Source organism: Manis pentadactyla, chromosome 13 (genome assembly GCF_030020395.1).
Source record: "Manis pentadactyla isolate mManPen7 chromosome 13, mManPen7.hap1, whole genome shotgun sequence".
NCBI lineage: Eukaryota > Metazoa > Chordata > Mammalia > Pholidota > Manidae > Manis > Manis pentadactyla.
Window position 1 is genome coordinate 94,630,585 of NC_080031.1, and position 24,609 is coordinate 94,655,193.

The window sequence follows — 24,609 nt, forward strand, 5'->3', positions numbered from 1 at the left end:
CAGGCTGGTCCGAAAGGACTGAAGTAGCCTGTCATTTATCTGTGTCCCTTGCATGCAGCTCAGGATAGGTGCCTGGAATGTGTTGAGGACGGAAAGGCTAAGCCCCTCAGTCTGATCCAAGGACGCGAGTGACTTAGAGAACGGTGTAACAAGGCTGAACAAGATAACCCAGACGGTGGGACTGGGAGTGGATCCCAACCCTCCGCTGGAGAGGGCGCTATCTCTGATTTTGTCAGACCCTTTCCTTAGGCCCTGCTTGGGGGCGCGTCCCAACGGCGGCCTTCTCCCACACGGCAAACCCACCCCCAGGGCAGCAGATAGGCGGCCTTGTGGACTGTGAAGAATAACTCGCGCCCCTATTTTGGGGGCCCAACAGAAGGCGCCCCGCCACCGGAAGTTTCTTTGAAATAGAAACAGCGGAAGTAGACCAATAGGGCTTCCCTAGTGTTTTGCCTCCAGGCGGCTCTCTTACTTTCTTCTTGAAGGGGAGGTGCGGCACTGCTCTTGGCAGCCGTAGGGAGCGGCTACTCTGGGTTCTGGGTGCAGGCTCACTCGACCTCCCAACCAGCTTTCAGCGGCCCTCTCTTTTCAGAGGTTCTCGTCCCGGGACGTGATGTTATCTTGTACGTACTTGGGGGCGGGACTCCAGAAGGAAAGGCTTTTGAGCCGCGATCTCGCGAGAACTTTCCTTTCCTTTACAGTAATCGCGCTGCAGCTTTAGTCTCGTCACAACGAGATCTTTCGAGATCCTCTCGGCCCCCGTTACCGGTACCCCCTCTGCGGTCGCCGAACCGGAGCCGGTCTGAGCGGCGTCCTCGCTGCAACTCCCGCCCTTGCAGGGACCTAGGCACTCGCGTGGACACCCACACTTGCCCCTCAAACCTCGGCACCCAGGCCCACGCGGCCCGTTCTCCGCGCTCCAGCGCCTCCGGGGTCCGTGTCCTGTCCCGCCGGCTGGACCTGGGCTCGAGCCCGAGCTGTAGCCGGCGCCATGTCGGTGGTGGGCATAGACCTGGGCTTCCAGAGCTGCTATGTTGCTGTGGCCCGCGCCGGCGGCATCGAAACTATCGCCAATGAATACAGCGACCGCTGCACGCCGTGAGTATAGGCCAGGTGGGCCGCGTGCAAAGGAGGGTGGGGAGGTAGTGCTTGCTTGGGTCCGCGACCCTCGCGGCTTGGGGAACGCGCGGTGGGCGGTCGACTCCTTTCCGGGCTGAGGGCTGGGCAGCGGTACCTCCTACTGTGTGTCAGGTCACTAGTGGCCGCGACCCACTCTGTGTGTCTGCGCCAGGGCGAGGCCTTTTCCCGGTGTCTAGCGGGTACTCGAGCCAGCGGAAGGCATGCATAGGAGCTGGAGGAAAGGCAGGCCTGCGATGTAGGGTGGATCGAGATTCTCTTAACAGAGACCAGGCCGGAGACGTAATAACGTTTCATGAACTCAGCACAAAGTTCGGAGGTTTGCAAACTGCTGGCGCCTAATGAGAGTTGAGTTGAACGGGTCCTGGCGTCTGTTGGTAAGACGGTAGAGTGATCTGAGTCCCACGTGAGTGGGGGCGGGGCGGGTCCGGAAGACTGGGAGCTGGAGCACCAGAGGCTTCGGGCTCCGGATGGACTTGGGGTCTCGAGATTGGATTAGCACGGACATATACCAGAAAAGGGTTTAATAAAATGATAACGCCTTGATATATTTGTATTCACTTTGGTTTTTCACTTCGTTTGAATATGTAGAACTACGTTAGGTCATTTGGTGCGCATGCACCCGTAAGCACCGTTCTACTTTCACAGTGATACGTTCCAGCCAGGGTGTTGGCCGCAATTGTTAATGAATGACTCAGGGGCTCACTTTGACTTCTGGAACCTATAGTAAGTTATGGGACCAGTATAGACACAGTTCTGAAAAACCATGACTCACCTAGGTCTGTCTTTGGTTAGAGTTAAAAATCCACATATTAAATTCGTAGAGATACCTTTCAACCCATTGTCTTCCTCGTGAATAAAATCTTTTAAGAAGTTTCGTATTATTTCCTAGGTCCTCAGTGTGGCTGAAAAGGGGCTTTTGTTCTTAAGGCCCGTTTTTTACCCTAATTTATGTCACAGTTCTTCCGGAGATTGATAGCCAAAGTAGATTGACTGCTCCGTCTACTAAACCGAGCTTTGCTGCCCAGAGGACTAACATTTCCTTTCCACTTGTCAAAAGTCTGCCCCTGATTTTTAGACCTAACCCAGGTGCTTCCCCCAAAACCCATCCCAGATCCCCAAAGTATGATTTGAATGTCCTTTTCTCTATTTTGTTCCTCGTTTTTAACAACTTTATTGAGATGTAATTCATAATATAATACAGTTAAAGTGTACGTTTTGGTTGTGCTTGATGTAGTCACAAAGTCGTGCAACCATCATCCCAACTTCAAAACATTTCATCACCCCCCAGAATTCTGTTTTCATTAGCAGTCACACCCAGTCCCCCTCCCCGTTTTCATAGTTTTTAACAATGGGTATTCTCATTTGTATTTCAAGGGAAGTGTATTGTACACCGAAGTTCTTTTTTTAAAATACTAGTTTTTAAAGTATTTAAAACATTAATTTGCTCTTTGATACTGTCTTCATCTCTGGATCCTAGTTTCCTTCATTTGTAAAGGTGGTCTTCCCAAAGGAATGAAAAAGGCTCTAACACTCAGGCATGTAACGTCTTGGTCTTTTCTTTGCTAGAATTGAACATACTTTGGCTCCAAAGGGAAAAGAATCCCAAATACTGGAATGATCAATGTTTCTGTCCATTCTTTTAGACTATTGTGCTCCTGTTTTTCTTTCAGACAAACAAGCTACAACAGTTTTACCCTGAATTCCATTATTTGGAACTGAAAGAGTTGTTTCAAAAGAAAAAAAATTTAGTCTTCCCAGTTCACAGTTGAATTAGCCTCAAAGACTACAGTAATGGGTGACCAGATACACCATGTAATTGTGATAAGAAAGTACCATTTAAATACTTGAAATGATTTTGTGCTTTCTCTGTGTTTTCCAGGAACTTATAGGGATGCCATACATTCAAGTAATTTTGAACTATGATTTTGATTAGCTTAGATTTCTTTGTTGGAGTCTGGCTAAGTAGTATATGGGAGCAGAGAGGTTGATTTTTGTAGTGGTTATGGAACAATGGATTTATGTCTCAGAGGTGCACAAATACTGTGCTGTAGATTTGTTATAGCGTGAGAGTGGAAAAGAGGTGCAAGTTCTAGAGGGCTGGCTGTACCTCATTTCAAATTGTGGAAATACCTCATTTCAAACTGGTTGTACCAAGATTTGGATTCAGATTTTGAGGACCCAGTTGAGTCTTAGCTCGGAGAGACCCTTGCTTTTCCTCTAAGTAAATGCTTCATTCATTTTAGCAAATACTAAGTACCTCCACTATGCCAGCCTTGTGCTTAGCGCTGGAAGTACTCTAATGAACAAATAAAGAAGGCATTGCCATCGTAGACAGGGCTAGCGGAAGAAGCCAGATGCATAACAAATACATAATTACCAACTGTGGTAAAGGTTCATCCAGATGGGAAATTACAGAGTATGATGGCAGGGGGACTTAATTTAAATTGGATGTGGGGTGGAGATGAAGGTGCTCTTAAAGAAGTTCCGTTTAAGTTGAGACCAGGTGGATGGGTAGGAGTTTTCCTGGGAGGTTATGGTGGGTCTGAGGAAGAGCTGTTCCAGGCAGAACAGCAAATGAGGGTGACCTGAGGGAAGAAGAGCTTGGCACACTTGTCAGATTGAGAGGATCGTAGCCACTCCTGAGCCACTTGAGATAATGGTGTGAGATGAATCTGGAGAGGAGTGAGGCAAGGATTTGTAGTTGTTGAGGGTTTTTATCTAGCTGCGGTGACAGGTGATCTAGCTTGTATTTAAAAAACTGGATAGTTTTTTTTTTTGGTGGAGAATGGATTTATTTGAGAAGGACAAGAAAAGCAGGGTGATGCATAGGCTATTGCAATATTCAGTCCATGTAGGAGTTGAAGTTGCTGTTCACTACTGTGGTAGCATGGGAGAAAAGTGTGGGCAGCTTTGAGATAAACTTTGGAATTTTAAATTATGAGTGTTTTTAGATTATATTTAGTTGAGTTGTTGCAGTAGAAAAGGTACAATCTTAAAGCTTCTTGGGTCTAAAAATGTTGCCAAATATTATGGAAGAATTGGGCCGTTCTTTCCAGAATGAACAGTTCATGGGGTAGAAATGAGTAATTTATGAAAACAATTCTGTGTCTGAATTGTTTATTTTGTGTTTTTCATGGTTGTAGTTCCTAATGAAACAATGTATTAGTAATTTGAAGAGATGAAATTACTTATTAACTCCTCTTGAGAAAGCAAAAGCTGATAGTATGTATCATTTCTGGGTAACTGGCACATTAACATCGGATACTTTTGGCAAGACAAGTAGTCCCTCTGAGGTGAATACCCCTGTTGTGTAGGTCTAAGTAGAGCAGTGGGATGACTTGGGTCTTTGGGATTCACAGAAAATGAAGTACGATTTGTTAATGAAATCTTAAGATTGCTTATACTGCTCCCCCTCATGTCATTTTGCAGAGGTTATGAAAGTAGTTTCTTACAGTTTAAGAACTAAAATACGCTTCAGAACCAAAATACAACTTGTATGCAGAACTGGTGGACTATACTTTAGGAACTTTATGTCATTAGGTTATAAATTTGGTTTCCTCAATGAAAACGTTTTTCCCCTAAATGACAACAAAATACTTGTTTGCTGCAACAGTAACACTTAAAGAGTGGCGAAGTAAAATTATGTTTCTGCTCCCTGTAATTATTGCTGTTCGGTGCATTCTTTTTTTTTTTTTTTTAAATTAAATTTTATTTATTTATATATATATTTTTATTAAGGTATTATTGATAAACATTCTTATAAATGTTTCACATGAAAAATAATGTGGTTATGACATTCACCCATATTATCAAGTACTCCCATACCCCATTGCAGTCACTGTCCAACAGTGTAGTAAGATGCCACAGATTCTCTATTTGCCTTCTTTGTGCCACACTGTCTTCCCTGTGACCACCCACACCATATGTGCTAAACATAATACCCCTCAATCCCCATCTCCTGCCCTCCCACAGCCCTCCCCTTCGGTAACTGCTAGTCCCTTCTGTGAATCTGCTGCTGTTTTGTTCCTTCAGTTTTGCTTTGTTGTTATACTCCACAAATGAGTGAAATCATTTGGTGCTTGTCTTTCTCTACCTGGCTTATTTCACTGAGCATGATATCCTCCAGTTCTCTCCATGTTGCTGCAAATGGTAGGATTTGTTTGTTTCTTATGGCTGAATAGTATTCCATTGTATATATGTACCACATCTTCTTTATTGATTCATCTACTGATGGACACTTAGGTTGCTTCCATATATTAGCTATTAAATAGTGCTGCGATAAACATAGGGATGCCTATGTCTTTTTGAATCTGAGAACTTGTATTCTTTGGGTAAATTCCTAGGTGTGGGATTAATGGGTCAAATAGTATTTCTGTTTTTAGTTTTTTTGAGGAACCTCCATATTGCTTTCCACAATGGTTGAACTAGTTTATATTCCCACCAGCAGTGTAGGAGGGTGCCCTTTTCTCCACATCCTTGCCAGCATTTGTTCTTAGTCTTTTCAATGCTGGCCATTCTAACTGGTTTGAGGTGATATCTCATTGTGGTTATAATTTCCATTTCCCTGATAATCAGTGATGTGGAACATCTTTTCATGTGCCTGTTGACCATCTGAATTTCTTCACTGGAGAATTGTCTCTTCATATCCTCTGACCATTTTGTAATCAGGTTATTTGCTTTTTGGGTGTTGAGATGTAGAGCTTGAAGCTGGGGAGCATAATCCCCCCAGCTTTATTCTTCCTTCTCAGGATTGCTTTAGCTATTTGGGGTTTTTTGTGGTTCCATATGAATTTTAAAATGATTTACTCTAGTTCATTGACAAATGCTGTTGATATTTTGATAGGAATTGCATTTAATCTGTAGATTTCTTTAGGCAGGATGGCCATTCTAACTATTAATTCTTCCTATCCATGAGCATGGGATATGTTTCCATTTATTGGTATCATCTTTAATTTCTCTCATGAGTGTCTTGTAGTTTTCAGAGTACAGGTCTTCCACTTCCTTGGTTAGGTTTATTCCTAGGTATTTTATTCTTTTTGATGCAATTGTGAATAGAATTGTTTTCCTGATTACTGTTTCTGCTAGTTCATCGTTAGTGTATAGGAAAGCAACAGATTTCTGTGTGTTAATTTTGTATCCTGCAACTTTGCTGTATTCAGATATTAGTTCCAGTAGTTTGGGAGTGGGTTCTTTGGGCTTTTTTATGTACAATATCATGTCATCTGCGAACTGAGACAGTTAACTTCTTACTTACCAATCTGGATGCGCTTTTTTTCTTTGTGTTGTCTAATTCCTGTGGCTAGGACCTCCAGAACTATGTTGAATAAAAGTGGGGAGATTGGGCATCCTTGTCTTCTTCCCAATCTTAAAGGAAAGGCTTTCAGCTTCTCCCTGTTAAGTATGATGTTGGCTGTGGGTTTGTCATATATGGCCTTTATTATGTTGAGGTACTTGCCCTCTACACCCATTTTGTTGAGAGTTTTTATCATGAATGGATGTTGTATTTTGTCGGCTTTTATGGCATCTATGGGGAAGATCATGTGGTTTTGTCCTTTTTGTTGATGTAGTGGATGATGTTGATGGATTTTTGAATATTGTACCATCCTTGCATCCCTGGAATAAATCCTACTTGATCATGATGGGTGATCTTTTTGCTATATTTTTGAATTCTGTTTGCTAATATTTGTTGAGTAGTTTTGCATCTATGTTCATCAGGGATATTGGTCTGTAATTTTCTTTTTTTGTGGTATCTTTGTCTGGTTTTGGTATTAGAGTGATGCTGGCCTCATAGATTGGGTTTGCAAGTACCCCCTCTTCTACTTTTTGGAAAACTCTAAGGAGGATGGGTATTAGATCTTCAGTAAATGTTTGATAAAATTCAGCAGTGAAGCTGTCTGGTCCAGGAGTTTTGTTCTTAGGTAGTTTTTTGATTACCGCTTCAGTTTAGTTGCTGGTAATTGGTCTTCAGATTTTGTTTCTTTCTGGGTCAGCCTTGGAAGGTTGTGTTTTTGTAGAAAGTTGTCTGTTTCTTCTAGGTTATCTAGTTTGTTAGCATATAATTTTTCATAATATTCTCTAATAATTCTTTGTATTTGTGTGGTGTCCGTTGTGATTTTTCCTTTCTCATTTCTGATTCTGTTTATGTGTAGACTCTCTTTTTTCTTGATAAGTCTGGCTAGGGGTTTATCTGAAAAGTTTATCTTCTCAAAAAACCAGCTCTTGCTTTCATTGACTCTTCCTATTGTTTTATTCTTCTTGATTTAGTTATTTCTGCTCTAATCTTTATTATGTCTCTCTTCCTCCTGACTTTGGGCCTCTTTGTTCTTCTTTTTGTAGTTTTGTCAATTGTGAGTTTAGACTGTTCATATAAGATTGTTCTTTCCTGAAGTAGGCCTGTATTGCAGTATATTTCCCTCTTAGCACAGCCTTCTCTGCATCCCACAGATTTTGCGGTGTTGAATAATTGTTGTCATTTGTCTCATATATTGCTTGATCTCTGTTTTTATTTGGTCATTGATTCATTGGTTATTTAGGAGCATGTTGTGAAGGCTCCATGTTTGTTGTGGATTTTTTCATTTTCTTTGCATAATTTATTTCTAGTTTCATACCTTTGTGGTCTGAGAAGCTGGTTGGTACAATGTAATCTTTTTGAATTTACTGAGGCTCTTTTTGTGGCCTAGTTTTTTTTTTTTTTTTTTTTTTAGATAATTATTTTTTATTGAAGGGTAGTTGACACACAGTATTACATTACATTAGTTTCAGGTGTACAACACAGTGATTCAACATTTATATACATGATAATTCTAGGTACCAGCTATCACCATACCAAGTTGTTACAATATTTTGACTATATTCCTTATGCTATACATTACATCCCGGTTACTTATTTATTTTACAATTGGAAGTGTGTACTTTTTTTTGGTTGTTGTTGTTAGGGCATCTCTCATATTTATTGATCAAATGGTTGTTAACAACAATAAAATTCTGTATAGGGGAGTCAATGCTCAATGCACAATCATTAATCCACCCCAAGCCTAATTTTCGTCAGTCTCCAATCTTCTGAAGCATAACGAACAAGTTCTTACATGGAGAACAAATTCTTACATAGTGAATAAGTTACATGGTGAACAGTACAAGGGCAGTCATCACAGAAACTTTTGGTTTTGCTCATGCATTATGAACTATAAACAGTCAGTTCAAATATGAATACACATTTGATTTTTATACTTGATTTATATGTGGATACCACATTTCTCTCTTTATTATTTTTAATAAAATGCTGAAGTGGTAGGTAGATACAACATAAAGGTAGAAAACATAGTTTAGTGTTGTAAGAGAGCAAATGTAGATGATCAGGTGTGTGCCTGTAGACTATGTGTTAATCCAAGCTAGACAAGGGCAATAAAACATCCACATATGCAGAAGATTTCTCTCAGAACAGGGAGGGTGAGGTTCTAAGCCTCACCTCTGTTGATCCCCAATTTCTCACCTGATGACCCCCCTGCGACTGTGCCTGTCTTAGGTTGTTCCTCCCTTGCCTAGTTTATGATCTATTCTTGAAAATGTTCCATGTGTACTTGAGAAGAATGTGTATTCTGCTGCTTTTCGGTGTAGAGTTCTATAGATGTCTGTTAGGTTCATCTGTTCTAATGTGTTGTTCAGTGCCTCTGACTCCTTACTTTCGATTGATCTGTCCTTTGGAATGGGTGCAGTGTTGAAGTCTCCTAGAATGAATGCATTGCATTCTGTTTCCTCTTTTAATTCTGTTAGTTTTTGTTTCACGTATGTAGGTGCTCATGTGTTGGGTGCATAGATATTTATAATGGTTGTATCCTCTTGTTGGACTAACCCCTTTATCATTGTGTAATGTCCTTCTTTGTCTGTTGTGACTTTCTTTGTTTTGAAGTCTATTTTGTCTGATACAGGTAGTGCAATTCCTGCTTTTTTCTCCCTATTAGTTGCATGAAATATCTTTTTCCATCCCTTTACTTTCAGTCTGTGTATGTCTTTGAGTTTAAAGTGAGGCTCTTGTAGGCAGCATATAGATGGGTCTTGTTTTTTTTATCCATTCTGTAACTCTGTCTTTTGATTGGTACATTCAGACCATTTACATTTAGGGTGATTATCGATAGGTATGTACTTATTGCCATTGCAGACTTTAGATTCGCAGTTACCAAAGTTTCAAGGTTAACTTCCCTACTATCTAAGAGTTTAACTTAACTCACTTAGTAGGCTGTTACAAACACAATCAAAAGGTATTTTTTTCTACTCCTTTTTCTTCCTCCTCTATTCTTTATATATTAGGTATCATATTCTGTACTCTGTCTATCCTTTGACTTTGGGGGTAGTTGATTTATTTGCATTTGCTTAGTAATTATCTGTTGTACTTTATTTATTGTGGTTTTATTACCTCTGGTGACAGCTATTAAACCTTAGGAACACTTCCATCTACAGAAGTCCCTCCAAAATACACTAGAGATGGTTTGTGGGAGGTAAATTCTCTCAGCTTTTGCTTATCTGAAAATTACTTAATCCCTCCTTCAAGTTTAAAAGATAATCTTGCCAGATAAAGTATTCTTGGTTTGAGGCCCTTCTGCTTCATTGCATTAATTATATCATGCTACACCCTTCTAGCCTGTAAAATTTCTGCTGAGAAGTCTTATGATAGCCTGATGGGCTTTCCTTTGTATGTGATCTTATTTCTCTGGCTGCTTTTAATAGTCTGTCTTTATCCTTGATTTTTGACATTTTAACTATTATATGTCTTGGTGTTGTCTTCCTTGGGCCCCTTGTGTTGGGAGATCTGTGCAGCTCCACGGCCTGAGAGACTGTCTCCTTCCCCAGATTGGAGAAGTTTTCGGCAATTACCTCCTCAAAGTCACTTTCTATCCTTTTTTCTCTCTTTCTTCTTCTGGTACCCTTATAATACGAATATTGTTCCGTTTTGATTGGTGACACAGTTCTCTCAATATTCTTTCATTCTTAGAGATCCTTTCTTCTCTCTGTGCCTCATCTTCTTTGTATTCCTCCTCTCTAATTTCTAATTTAGTTATCATCTCCCCCACTGTATCTAATCTGCTTTTAAAACCATCCATTGTATGTTTCAGTTCTGATACTGTGTTCAGTAATGATTGGATCTCCGACCAGAGTTCATTCCTGAGTTCTTGAATATTTTTTTGTACCTCCATGAGCATGTTTATGATTTTTATTTTGGGATCTCTTTCAGGAAGATCATGAGATGGATTTCATTTGATTCTGTCTGATGTATTTGTAATTTTGCTTTGGATCAGGTTCCTTTGACGTTTCATATTTGTATGTGGCGCCCTCTGGTGCCCAGAAGCTCTACTCTCTGGAGCTTCTCAGCCCCTGGAGTGATGTTGGTGGTCCCAGGGGAGCAGTGTTGGTACTTGGTGGGGAGGAAAGAGCTATTTCTTGCTTCTCGGCTGCTGTCCCTGCCTCCACTGCCAGAACCAATGGGCCGAGCACACAGAAGCCTCTCTGCTTTGCGTTTGTAGCTGCTGTAAGCAGGGCTTCCCTCTGGCTGGCCTGACACCAGGGCAGGGTTTGCAGGTTTGCCGGTTTGCAAGCCAGGTGTGGGTTGGCTGGGAGGAAGGCACAGCAGGCTGTGTATCACGGTGAGGGGCCTTGGAGCTGCATAACCAGCCAGGGGACTGGAGCTCTTGAAGATCATGGAAGTTCCCAACCTGCTGGGCAGAGTGCACTCGGACAATTTTGTCTACCTGTCTTTTCTTCTGAGCACATAGCTCTGTGCAATCCTTTCCCCTTTAGCAATCCTTTCTCTGTTAGGAAGTCTCTCAGACTGCCCGCCTTTGTTTCATCCCACAGCAGCTGGATATGGATCCCTGTTTTCCACAAGTGGCTGGAATCTCAGTCTCTCCACGTATTCTGCCTGTCTTAGCTTTCCAACCACCCTAATCACCAGAGCACCATGCAACGTAGGTTTGTGCTCCCAGAGCAGATCTCCAGAGCCAGGTGTTCAGCAGTCCCAGGCCTCCACTCCCTCCAGCTCTGTTTCTCTTCCTCCTGCCAGTAAGTTGGGGTGGGGGAAGGGCTTGGGTCCTGCCGGGCCACAGCTTTGGTACATTACCCGGTTCAGTGAGGTCTGTTCTTTTCTCCAGGTCTGTGCAGTCTGGTGCAGCCTTCTTTCCAGTTGCTCTTCAGGATTAGTTGCATTTATTATATTTTCATATTATATGCGGTTTAGGAGGAGGTCTCTGTCTCACCTCTCATGCTGCCATCTTTAATCCCTTCCCCTGCATATTCTTGCATACCTTTTTGTCTAGACGTCTGCGGATGTGTGTGTGTGTGTTTGAATAGGTTTATACTATATTTTGTAACTATTCTTTCACTTATTTTTAGACATTTTTTCAGAGCCAAATATGAATCTACATCCTTAAATGTATAATATTCCATATTATGGCTGTAACTTTTTCTTCAAGTACACATTGTTTCTAATTTTTTGCTGTTACAAGTAGTTCTTCACCAAGTAGTCTTTTATTGTTATATTGTTCACATTTTGTTGGATTGATTTCCAGATGCAAAGTTGCTAGGGCAAAGGATATATATACTTAGGAGTTTCAGTACATATTGTCAGTATATTTTACAAAAATTGAAGGAGTCCATTTTAATTGACACCATGAACAGAAGTGATTTCTCTACCTCCCTGGGGAGTGTGAAGATTGAGTTAAAATTATATAAAGTGTTCAGAATAATGTCTGACATAGTAAATACTTTCTAAATATTTGCTAGTATTGCTATTATTACCTTTTAATACTTTTTATTAATGGATTATATATTGAGACAGTAAAATGAAATCTATAGAAGCTTGCTTTAGGTTTCACCAAATATGTATCTTTTAATGTGCAAATCTTACTGATCCAGAAAATTTGCTTTAGTAACTTTGTATCTTGTAAGTTAGTTGTTGGGTCTGTTTGATAAATTTTTTTGGATACTTTGTAGTTCGAGACTAAGGTAATAACCAGGGGAAACTGATTAACCAGTGACCCTTTCCATGCCACTTTTGCCCACATTTTATTTGATAGTCTAAATACTATTGTGGGTTCTCTGGAAAAACTCATTTTCGTATATTAAATGAATTAGAGCAACAGCTGTCCTAATATCCTGAGAGCAGTGTTCTACACACACTTGCAAACATGAAACTGTGCCTTTTAAGGATTTGTGCTGATTGCAGCTGTACATAATATCCCATCAGAATGTGAATAAATATTTGGTCTAGTATTTCTGACCCAGGAAAGGGAGAATGATGCTATTCTCTGGCTTAAAAAGATTGTCTAGAATTTAGAGATTAGAATATAGGAGTCTTGAACTTGATTTGAATTAACTTCTTGTAATGTTGACCTGTAATTTGTAATGGAGGAAAAGTGTTGTCAGTTCAGGCAGTCTGTTTTTAGCAGCATTGACTTGGTGTTTTGTGAAGTATAGGTGAAGTGTAAGATAAAGATTCCTGTCTAGAGATGTAACCATCCAGTTGGAAATATGAGTGATATAAAACAGTAGTAAATAGTATGAAAGGGTGAAGTTATCCACAGAGTTATTCTGGGCCAACTTAAAGAGTTCAGAGGAGAGGTTACATCATTGGGGGATGGAGTGATGAGAAAAGGCAAAAGTGGGACTCGATCAAATAGGAATATGGGGAGGAGAGGATTGGGACAGTCTGAGTGAAGGGAGGTGTAGAAGTAGGAATGAATCTGGTGATTTTGGTAGGCAGTATAAAATTATGTGTGGGATTTGGAGTGTGATAGTCCTGACTCTGAATCCTGGACTCTAGTATTTCTGGGCACTTTGACTTGAGTCGTTTCTTTACTTACAAAATTGGGTCAGTAATAGTTCTTAGAGTATTTGGGAGAATCAAGTGTAGAATGCTTAGCATGCTGCTTGGCATATGAAGGCTCAGTAATGAAAGCTGTGTGACAAGGCAACTTGATAAGGGACAAGGGATGAAAGAGTTTCTCTTCCATAGAGAAGGATTGGATACAGGCTCTGTGAAAACTTTGGAAGTTACTGAAGTGGGGAGTTGTAGGTAATATTTCCTTTAAATATCTTGTTCCATGTCAAAATCCTGGTGGAATGAATTCAGTCACTGAAGATTTTTCAGAGCATATGTTGGGAGAAACAAACTCATTGGGGGTGGTTAGCATCCTTGTTTTTAGGACTTACTGTATTTATTAGGATTGCACAAAAGCATTTACGTGAATGCTAATGATAGCCATCTGTGGTTGGCGGGATGGTTCTGGGATGACAAATAATCTTTATTCTTCATGCTTTTATATTTTCTAATTTTCTACAATGAGCTTGGACTGGAAAGCACTGAACTAGGTTCTAGCACTTTCCCAATATTTGACTTAATCATTTTTGGAGGCTTTCTTCACATTTAAATATTAGGTCTCTTGTTGCAAGCTTTTGATTTAAAACACCTTAATTTGTGCTCTTTGACATACTGACCTTCCTTCAGTTGTCCTTTTTATTTTATTGATGTATAGTTGATATACAGTATATTGGTTTCAAGTGTAAAAAACGATTCAACAGTTACCTGTATTAAATGCTCACCCCAATAAGTATAGCTACTATTGTCCTTTTCAAATGGAAGTAGTAGGATTTTATTCCCCATGGTAGATGATTTTAAAGATGGCTGACTGGATTTTAGTGGATAGTTTGAGAAGATGAAGCAGAACTTCTATCAGAAACTGGTTGGTTTTTTTTAAAGTGTACAACTTTGTGTTTTAATATATGTAAAACTGAAATTATCGCTACAATCAAGCTAATCAACATATCCATCACCCACAATGGCCTTTTATTCTATTTATTTGGTTGGTATCCTTTTATATGAAACTCAGACCACGGCTTCATTGGAGCTATAATAGCAGCTAATATGTGATGGGCCAGTCTCTAATAGAAACCTTTTGAAAATGGAGTAACACATTTCATCTTTATAGCAACCATATGAGTAGGTGCTGTAATTTCCCTCATTTTAGAGATGAGGAAATTTCAGAGAGGTTAAGCAACAGGTCACAGCTAGAAAGGCAGAGAGGAGATTTACATAGACCCATTCAGAATCTAGTCTGATTTTAGAGCATGAACTCTTTTTACTGCACATGTGTTCAAATCAATCAAATTAATGGGAAAGTGAAAAGCCAAGGATTTCTTCAGTGCAATAGCTGACTTAGTGTTACAAAGCTTTTTTAGAACATAAGAATTACTTTGTAGTGATAACTATATTGAGGACTTACGATACAGTAAGAAAAGTGTGGACTTTCCCCATACCTTGCAAGAATTATGCCTTGTTTCAGAAGTAATTGCTGTATTATGTGGTGAAAATTGATGTTCCGCTAGTGGCATTTGATTGTTTTGTAAAAATATGGGAACTGTTTGTAGTGTGTGTATGTACGTGTCTGTGTGCATATAGACCAAAAAGAGGATGAGTAATTTGAACTGAGGCAAGCTTTTACTTAGCTTTTCTAGGTGTATGAAACATTTCCTATTACATTATTAAAATGTAGATTTAAAGGAAAAATATTAACTTAGTTCAAGGAGAATATTGCCTAGAGCAGCTCTGTGCCATGGAACATTCTGCAGTGATAGACATGTTCTGTGTCTGCATTGCCCAAAGTCCAGTAAGTTTTAAGCTTTGTCTAAAGAGTTTTAAGAGGTAGAAGTGATTTTTACTTGAGGGGTTTGGGAGGGCTTCACTGACAAAGTCTATGATGTTTCTAGAGAACAAGTGAGACTTAGAAGGACCAGGGCATTTCAGGTGCTACAAGTGGTAGGAGCAAAGCGGGAGATTGGGAGACCATTTAATTTGTGTTGGTCGCTGCATGAGATGCAGCTGGAAAATGGGGTTGGGGTGGGAATGGCAGGAGGCTTTAGGTTCCATATTGAGGAATCTGGACTTTGTTGGTTTTGTTTGGAAAGTAATTAAAAGCAAGACAACTCTGCTGTTATTGAGGTAGAATGGAAAATTAACCCTTCAACAGGACATACATAGTTGGGAATATTAATGTTTCTTATTCCTAGAGCCAGTGATTGTTTTGAGGAGACAAAGGTTGGAAAAAAGGGCTGCAGGAAACAATGGAAGCTAAATAAGTTGCCTTTGGTTATCTGGGGATTGAGGTATTGATGGGGTACATTTAGCAATTCAGATTTGGTGACCTTTAGAAAGATAAAGATCTTTCAATCATTAATTTTAGGCTAGAAGGCCTTTTTGAAGTGGAGAGGTGAATAAGGTGGGTAAGATTGCCTTGGGCATCTTCCTAAGGGGGCATGTGGGTTGTGGTAGACTTTTAAGTGGTACTCACGAATATTTTTTTAATTTTAATGATTGATGGTATATTTGTAGAAAGGCTGAACCTGACACCTGTGCTACTTGAGGGGCTTCCTCCAGCATGTTCTGGGCTCACAGAGCTTTGGGTTCAGAGGAAATCTGACAAGATGTCAGGCTGTGCCATATTAATACAGGGCACAGCTGCCTGTAAGTGCTCTGGGAGATTGGCTCACAGAGGTTTTTCTTACCCCATTGGTTGGAAAGGGCCACTGAGACCCAGAGAGGCCCAGCATTTGCTAGTTTTACAGGCTAGTAAGTTTGTTTAAGAAAAATAGTTCTACTCAGTAGGTCATCTAATGTCAGATTTGGACCAGGGCAGTATGGCTTGAGAGTCCTTATTCTTAGTCTACTAAACTGGAAATTTGGAACTAGGGGTTCAGGGAAGATAGTGTCAAAGCTAGAGTGTAAACTCTGGGAAAGGATCTACTGCTTTCAGATTGTATGACCCTGGATACATTTATTAATACTTTTTTTGGACTCAATTTTCCTCCCCTATAAAATGGGAATAAGGTAGGGTGCTTGTCCACAGTAATCAAGACAATTTGGTACTGGCACAAGAACAGACCCATAGACCAGTGGAACAGACTAGAGAGCCCTGATATAAACCCAACCATATATGGTCAATTAATATACTATAAAGAAGCAATGGACATAAAATCTGGAAATGACAGCCTCTTCAACAGTTGGTGTTGGCAAAACTGGATAGCTACATGCAAGAGAATGAAACTGGATTATTGTTTAATCCCATACACAAAAGTAAACTCGAAATGGATTAAAGACTTGAATGTAAGTCATGAAACCATAAAACTCTCAGAAGACAACACAAGCAAACATCTCCTGAATATAAACGTGAGGAACTTCTTCCTGAACGCATCTCCTCAAGCAAGGGAAACAAAAAGCAAAAAGTGAACTCATGGGACTACATCAAATTAAAAAGTTTCTGTATGGCAAAGGACACCATCAAACAGAACAAAAAGGCATCCTACAGTATGGGAGAATATATTTGTAAATTACATATCCAACAAGGGGTTAACACGCAAAATATATAAAGAACTAACACGTGTCAACACTCAAAAAGCAAATAACCAGATTAACAAATGGGCAGAGGATATGAAGAGACAGTTCTCCAAAGAAGAAATTCAGATGGCCAACAGACACATGAAAAGATGCTCTACATCACTAATCATCAGGGAAATGCAAAATAAAACCACAATGAAATATCACCTCACACCAGAAAGGATGGCCAGCATTGAAAAGACTAAACAACAAATGCTGGTGAGGATGCAGAGAAAGGAGAACGCTCCTACACTGCTGGTGGGAATGTAAGCTAGTTCAACCATTATGGAAAGCAATATGGAGGTTCCTCAAAAAACTAAAAATAGAAATACCATTTGACCCGGGAATCCCACTCCTTGGAATTTACCCAAAGAATAAAAGTTCTTAGATTCAAAAAGACATTTGCACCCCTATGTTTATTGCAGCACTTTTTACAATAGCCAAGATATGGAAGCAACCTAAGTGTCCATCTGTAGATGAATGGATAAAGAAGATGTGGTACATATACACAATAGAATACTATTCAGCCATAAGAAAGAAACAAATCCTACCATTTGCAACAACATGGATGGAGCTGGAGGACATTATGCTCAGTGAAATTAGCCAGGCAGAGAAAGACAAATGCCAAATGATTTCCCTCATTTGTGGAGTATAACAAGGAAGCAAAACTAATGGGACAAAATGGCAGCAGACTTAAAGACTCCAAGAATGAACTAGTGGTTACCAAAGGGGAGGGGTGTGGGAGGGCAGGTGGGGAGGTTGGGAGAAGGGTATTGAAGGGTATTATGTTTAGTACACATGGTGTGGGTGATCACCGGGAGAACAGTGTAGCATCGAGAAGGCACATAGTGAATCTGTGCATCTTGCTGCACTGATGGACAGTGACTGCATTGGGGTATGGGTGGGGACTCGATAGTATGGGTAAGTGTAGTAACCGCATTGTTTTTTCATGTGAAACCTTCATAAGGGTGTATATCAATCATACCTTAATAAAAAAAAAGATAGGGTGCTTGTGAGGATTATATGAAATAGTACACATAAGCAATTTATGCAGTCATTATTACTAAAATCGGGGGAACTGAAGACTTTGCTAACTTGTGGAGGAAATGGACTCTGGGAAGAGCTTTGTCTTAGCAGTTTTTGGATTGTGTGTTTAATTTGATCTTATTTTAGCTTGATATAAAGCAGCTACCATATCTGTGACAAATACATTAGAGTAAAGGGAATGTAACTCCGGGGGAAAAAATCCCAGGGGAAAATACCTTTGAAACCGAAATCAGTCAAAACGTGAAATAAAGTGGGAGAAACCCATTTATTTCTTACAAGCAGTCGCCCACTTCTGCTTCTGTGCCTCTTGAGATCCAGCTGCAGAAGAAGAGACCCCTCCCCCAACCTCTTGGGTCCAGATAAGCCCTGCTTGCCCTAGTAATTACCTATTGATGGGGAGATGGACTACTTCTCTCCACCCCATGGAAACACCTATTGATGCACAGATGCACTAAGGTCAGGCGAGAGATTCTGGAAATACTGCAATTTTACCCACAGAGAATATGGGGCAAGGTTCCCAGTAATTAATTAGAATGGTAACCAGGGGTCTATGATAGCAAAAGCATCAGTCCAGTGTAACTGACTTTTAAAACTTAAGCACAGTGTTGTGAAGTTATACTTTTAAGCAGAGTTCAGTTTTGTTAAAATAAGTTTAGTTTTCTAAAATAAGTAACACATAGATCAAACTAGCATGTAGTTGGCATGAATTGATTTAGAGGAATGTGTTCAGAAGTGGAAATGAATGTCTTGTCAGAAATTCTTTGTTTTTGGAAGCTAATTCTAGAAAAATTACTTTTTCTTATATACAATGGTACAAGAGTTTTCAGTTTTCATTTATTTTAGAATATAGATTACTGATGAAGTTATGAGTTGTTTTAAAAAATAAAGAACATAATTGATGTATTGCTATGAAGGTACATTATTTTATTTTGGGATTTTGAGCACTGTACTCAAAGAATTAGAAATAGTGAAGACTGGCTAGTCTGCCTCTGGAGTACTCTAGACAGATGGTCACTGCTACAAGTGTGTGCTTCAACATCTAAGTGGCAGGACTTATATTATAAGAGGCAGGCCATTCCATTGACAGTTTTGCTCAGTAGAAAGGTCAAAGTTCTAGATCTACTGTGTGCTGTTAAAATATATGGCTTTTTAGCCAAGACAGAAATCTTGCCTGCTACAGTTTTGGATGTGATGTTGCAGTGAAGTTGATGTTTAAATATTTGCTTTATCTTCTAGGGCTTGCATTTCTTTTGGTCCTAAGAATCGTTCAATTGGAGCAGCTGCTAAAAGCCAGGTAGAGTTTTCTTTTTTCCTAAAATGACTGTTCTCTTTTGTCCATCTTTCCATTCAGCAACTGCTGGAGTGCCTGTTGTGCGCCTAGTACTGGTAGGCTGTAGGTGTACAACTGAGAGAAGTTTTTTTTATAATATAAAGGACAAGAGTTGTTTTCAACTGATCCTTATTGTTATGTGTTTGAGAGAGAAGCAAATAGCTTTTTAAAATAGCATAAACGCAGTAGTCTCAACCTTCTCCAGCCTCACACTTTCTTCTTTTATGTAATGGCATCACAGTAGATATGTTAACTTTTCTGCAGTAATGTTCGAATTTTTCTAAAAACAAAACAGTTAAACTGTTCATTACAAACTACTGTCTTTTATTCAGACCTTGTTTAAGCAAGGCTTGCTTGTTCCTGGATGTATTAAATGCACCTTAAAAGACTGTCTTGTGTTTTCCTCTTACTCATATTTGGGTCCTTGTTGTCTCTAGATTTGGTCTGTTAGTCAAGGTTCTCAAGAAGGAAAGTATACTTGTAGAAGCACACTTGCTATTAGTTTACTTTGTAAACGAGGAACTTGACATTATTTGCTGGTTCCTGAGTAACCAAAGCAGCAGAATCCTGAGAGTTCTGTTATTGGGTGTCCAAGGTTGCTGTAAAATGAAGGCATTGCATCTTTGACCTTTTATGGTTCAATCTGGAGGAACATATAGAATGAATAAATTGTCTGTCTTTCTGAACTGAATAGGGCCTAAAATTTCAGCCTGAGAAAGTGGTGCTTGGCCATTTGATTTTTAATTAAATTGGGTGTTTTATAATCTCATTTTCAAAAAGGTCAACATATTTTAGGATGTAGTTATTTTGAAATGTCTTTCCTTCTAAAATTCCAGTGAATTCTTCTGTTTTAAATTTGCTTTGATTATCGAGAATAGTTACTGTGCTAAACTGGCTTCCCTGTTCTAGGTTCTATTGTGATACTGAGTTTCTGCTTGGCAGCTTACATGAAGCACCCCATGCTGTTTTACGAAAGGACTTCTGTGCTGCCTTTTGATACAGCTGATGCAGGGGAACTCTGCAGTTTTTCCTTGGGACTTGTTATACTTAATTCCTGCTTTGGGAAGAGGAGCACAAGTTCATTCTTGAATTTTTTGAATGTCTTTGCCAGCATTTTCCCCCCTCATGTATTATACTAGTTTATTCTAGAGAAACTAAAAAGTACAGATACAAAAGTATGAAGAATTTGGAAGTTATCTGTACTACCATGATCTACAAATCACTGTTAGTATCTTAATGTATAAATCTTCTGAGTTCTTTGTAAGCATAGAAATATATTTCCTTCCCCAACACCCCCCTCCCTGAAAGTGAGCTCATAACATTTAAATACTTGTAGCCTTCTAAAACAATCTTACCTACTATTTGGATATGTCATAATTTATTCACCTACTCCCCTGTTACTGACTGTCCAGGCTACTTCCAGTTTTCTCATTTACACCTTATACTCTGCAGTTTCTTTTAGCATTTATCTTTGTGTACTTAGTGTCATCTTTTTTTCCTTTAAAGGAAAAATTGGAGTTGCCAAAATTGACTCCTGGAAAGTTTGAATCATAAACTCGGGGTGATTTTTAAAAGCCAAAAACCATTTATGTAAATGTTTATTAGAACTTTAAGAACAGAAATACTTTAAGATGTACTGATCTATCTTGATGGAGAAGCAGGACAAGCTGGAGTCTAGTCCAGCCCTGCCACTGTGACCTGTGCAAGTCCCTCGTCTTTTGCTTCACATACAAACAGGCATTATTCAGAAAGGTTTAGTGCTGAAGAAAACTGGAACTCAGAAGGAAACTTTGGGAGTCAAAATGAAGCTAATTTCATCTGAGACTCTGGAATTTTCTTTTTTTTTCCCCCTAATTTAATTGCTATTTATCTTGCCACTCTTTGACTCTGATACTCTTTCTCTTAGGTAATTTCCAATGCAAAGAACACAGTTCAAGGATTTAAAAGATTTCATGGCCGAGCATTCTCTGATCCGTTTGTGGAGGCAGAAAAATCTAACCTTGCATATGATATTGTGCAGTTGCCCACTGGATTAACGGGTATAAAGGTAAGGTTCTCCAGATAATGCCTTATGATTGAAGAACAGTGTTTTATTTTATCAGCTCAGTATATACCAGTACCATTCTGATTTCAAGTTGTAATGAAAATGTGTACAAGTGCTTAGGAAAAGCTTTTTTTGCTGGTAAAGACTGCTAGGCATTTTTCGAATGGTCTGGATTTTGATTTGGAGCCCCAGGTGGCCCTGTTAATATGGGTTGGATAGATGGGTAGTGAAAATTTGAAGTGAACTGTCATTGCTGTTGCCTTGTGTACTGATGTAGCAGTCTTTCTGGTGTGTTTTAATGAATGGCTTCTGGAAGACCAGGCAAAGAAATGAACACTTTGAAATCATGAGCCAGCTAATATGGTCATACATGAAAGTAGGACTTAGATTGGAAAGAGGTGTTCTTTTGAAGAAAGAGGAGTTTAGCCTTTTGTATCTCTGGGAAATCTGAAACAGTCTCTTTGTGAAGCATACAGTGAACTGATCTTAAAAAAAGAGGTGAGGGGTTTGGGGGTTGGTAGCCTGAACTCTGCCTCTTTTGCATTTTAATGAGAGAGGAATCCAGAAGGGTGGTTGAGCTTTCCTGGCAGCTGAGTTTAGAGAGAGATTTGGTGACTGAGACACCCTAATTGGAGAAGTATTAAGGAACATAGGAACAGGCTCAAAACACAAGAGAGGATGAGAATTGTGAGAAGAAGGTAGGCAGTAGTGCCATTGTACCTGAGAATTCAGTTGAATTTAAACATGAAGATCTCATAACTGAAGAATGATCACTGGGTTTACTTAGGATATCTGTGGCAATAATCTTAGAACAGTGTGAATGGCCTAGTAATAAATTTGAAGTGCATGGGAGGGAAAAAGGAAAAAAAAAGGAAGATGAGGAAATGGAAGATAGAAATAGAGCGGATATTGTCAGATTTAGTCATAAGCATTTTAAGAGCCAAAGGAGAAAGAAACTAGGGAGAAGACCTGGGGGACAAGTGGATCTGGGTATGTGAGTGGAGGAATTGACTAAGGGCTAAGCAAATAGGGAAGAACTAGCTTAGAAGGAGGCTGATGGAGACAGGTATTTTCCCATCCTCCTTACGCAATGAAGTGAAAACCCAGTGAGATTCCAAACCAGAATAAATGACGGTTGCATTGGGGGATGAGGCGGCAAGGAGAAGGTGGTGTCTAAGCTGAGCTGGAGCAGCAGCTAAAAGAAGAGAATGGTGTTTCTGGTCTGGCTTGTACTTTGGAATTATGGTTATGTGCAGTGGCGCTTATCATAGGCAGTCTTCCAACATTTAAAGTTTGGAACTCCTGTCGGAGTTGCAGAGTTTTATCCAGGGTAGGGTATCTTGAGGCTTTGTTCATCATTTACTCTTTAATTCAAGAGGTATGTATTGAGTCAGGTCTTAGGTGCTGGGGCTATGACAGTGAACAGATTTGACAAAAACCATCTTCTCAGGTAAGATTGGATTCTAACTGGGGAGGTGGTAATAGTCAACACAAATAACCAAAGTAAAGCATACATGGTATGCCCGGTGGTAAAATAGTTTCCAGACCCGTTTGTGGAGGGACAGTGTGAGTCTTGGTGAGCTACATCGGTTTGCTTCTGCACAGCTGATTGTCCCAGGTTTTGTTGGTGGTCACCGCATAGTGTTTATACCGTGGTCCTCATCTCCAGGTATCATTTTTGACAAGCATGTTAAAAAGCTAAAATGACCTTTCAAGTTATTTTTGCTTTCCTAGCTAGCTTTCTTCAGTTCCTTCTTGAGATAATATTCCAGTGATGTTAGACATTGCTCATTTTAGGCTTTTAGGGCTTGAAGAAACATAAGTCCTAGATCTTTTTGTTGTTTTATTGCAGGTGAAATACATGGAGGAAGAGCGAAACTTTACCACAGAGCAAGTGACTGCCATGCTTTTGTCCAAACTGAAGGAGACGGCAGAAAGTGTTCTTAAGAAACCTGTTGTGGACTGTGTTGTCTCGGTGAGTTGGGTCCTTACATACTATTGGGGACTTGACGAATAAGCACAGAGATAAAGCTGTTAATTGCAAATGAAATTATTTTTTGCCTTAGGTTGTAATGGCTATTTTAAGAATTTATCAAACTAGTATTAATTTTCTTGAATATTTTTTTCTGCTCTCTGTTTTTTGCTCTGTTATGCTGCCTTTTTAAAGGCTTATCTCAAAGCCTGCTTCTTTCTTGATTCTTCCTAGCACGTAGCATAGAGCTTTGCACACAGCAGCCACTCATTGATTGAATTGGTTGAATTAAAAATGCTGTCTTTTTCTCCATTTCTCTCTCTGTATCTTCGCTGTTTCTGTTTTTAGCACTAAAGACAAGGCACAGTAGACTACATCTTGTTTTTTCCATATTCCTATTTAGACGGAAGCCTGGATCTTTGTGGCTTTGTGCTTGTATGGTGGATTTCTCAGGGATTTTTGCAATTTGAGTGGCTGTGTTGGCTTTGCCACTGAATCTCCTCACTGCAGTTATCTGATAATCCAGCTCCCTGACTTCTTTTGTCTTAATGTTGGTGCATTGATTGGCACAGCAAGGACTGTTAGATGGTTTTTCACCCCCACCCTATAGTCTTGTTGTCTAGTGGATTCCTTGTTTTTTGCCATCTAGTAAGGTTTTGAATGGGAGAATTGGATTATGGCTGTGTACCACGTTCTGGGGGGTGCAACGAGTAAATATGCTACTTCCTTTAAAGAGCTCATATTCAGTATAGGCACTGTATTTCTTAGATGCTTTCTGCCTTTCCCCAGTTCTGTTGGTGTCTCACCATGGTCCCCATCTCCCCGTCGAGTGCTCTGACTTTGATCCTGAGTCAGGCTCAGTGTAGAAGTAAAGTTTATGTAAAAAGGCAGAATGTCTGAGTGGCTTTTCCATCTTTTGGGATCAAGTTCAAAGGTATTGTACAGTTTGGGAGAATATATTTGTAAACGACTTATCTAACAAGGGGTTAACATCCAAAATATATAAAGTACTTACACGCCTCAACACCCAAAAAACAAATAACTTGATTACAAAATGGGTGGAGGATCTGAACAGACACTTCTCCAAAGAAGAAATTCAGATGGCACAAGAAATTCAACAGGCACATAAAAAGATGCTCCATATTGCTAATTATCAGGGAAATGCAAATTAAAACTACAATGAGGTATCACCTCACACCAGTTAGGATGGCCAACATCGAAAAGACAAGGAACAACAAATGCTGGCAAGGATGTGGAGAAAGGGGAACCCTCCTACACTGCTGGTGGGAATGTAAATTAGTTCAACCGTTGTGGAAAGCAGTATATAGGTTCCTCAGAAAACTATAAGTAGAAATAACATTTAACCCAGAAATTGCACTCCTAGGAAATTACCCAAAGAAAACAAGATCCCAGATTTAAAAAGACATGCACCCCTATGTTTATCGCAGCACTGTTTACAGTAACCAAGATATGGGAGCAACCTAAGTGTTTTTCAGTAGATGATGTGGTAATATATACAATGGAATATTATTCGGCCATAAGAAGAAAACAAATCCTATCATTTGCAACAACATGGATGGAGCTAGAGGGTATTAATGCTCAGTGAAATAATCCAGGTGGAGAAAGACAAGTACCAAATGATTTCCCTCATTTGTGGAGTA

At 39.7% G+C, this 24,609-nt stretch overlaps 1 protein-coding gene across 3 annotated transcripts in view; it reads left to right on the forward strand.

Moving 5' to 3' along the window:
- Nucleotides 1-734: 734 nt before the first annotated feature.
- The window catches only part of HSPA4 (heat shock protein family A (Hsp70) member 4), a 60,104-nt gene continuing 36,229 nt past the window's right edge, over nucleotides 735-24,609 (forward strand). Inside the window, exons 1-4 of one of the 3 annotated variants that reach the window (XM_036907038.2) lie at nucleotides 735-1,098; nucleotides 18,839-18,896; nucleotides 20,839-20,979; nucleotides 22,829-22,951. In XM_036907038.2, the coding sequence (XP_036762933.2) occupies nucleotides 992-1,098; nucleotides 18,839-18,896; nucleotides 20,839-20,979; nucleotides 22,829-22,951 (429 nt within the window). In that variant the 5' untranslated portion in view covers nucleotides 735-991. The remainder of the gene's footprint in view (nucleotides 1,099-18,838; nucleotides 18,897-20,838; nucleotides 20,980-22,828; nucleotides 22,952-24,609) is intronic. The other 2 variants (XM_036907037.2, XM_057490864.1) reach the window with 2 other exon arrangements.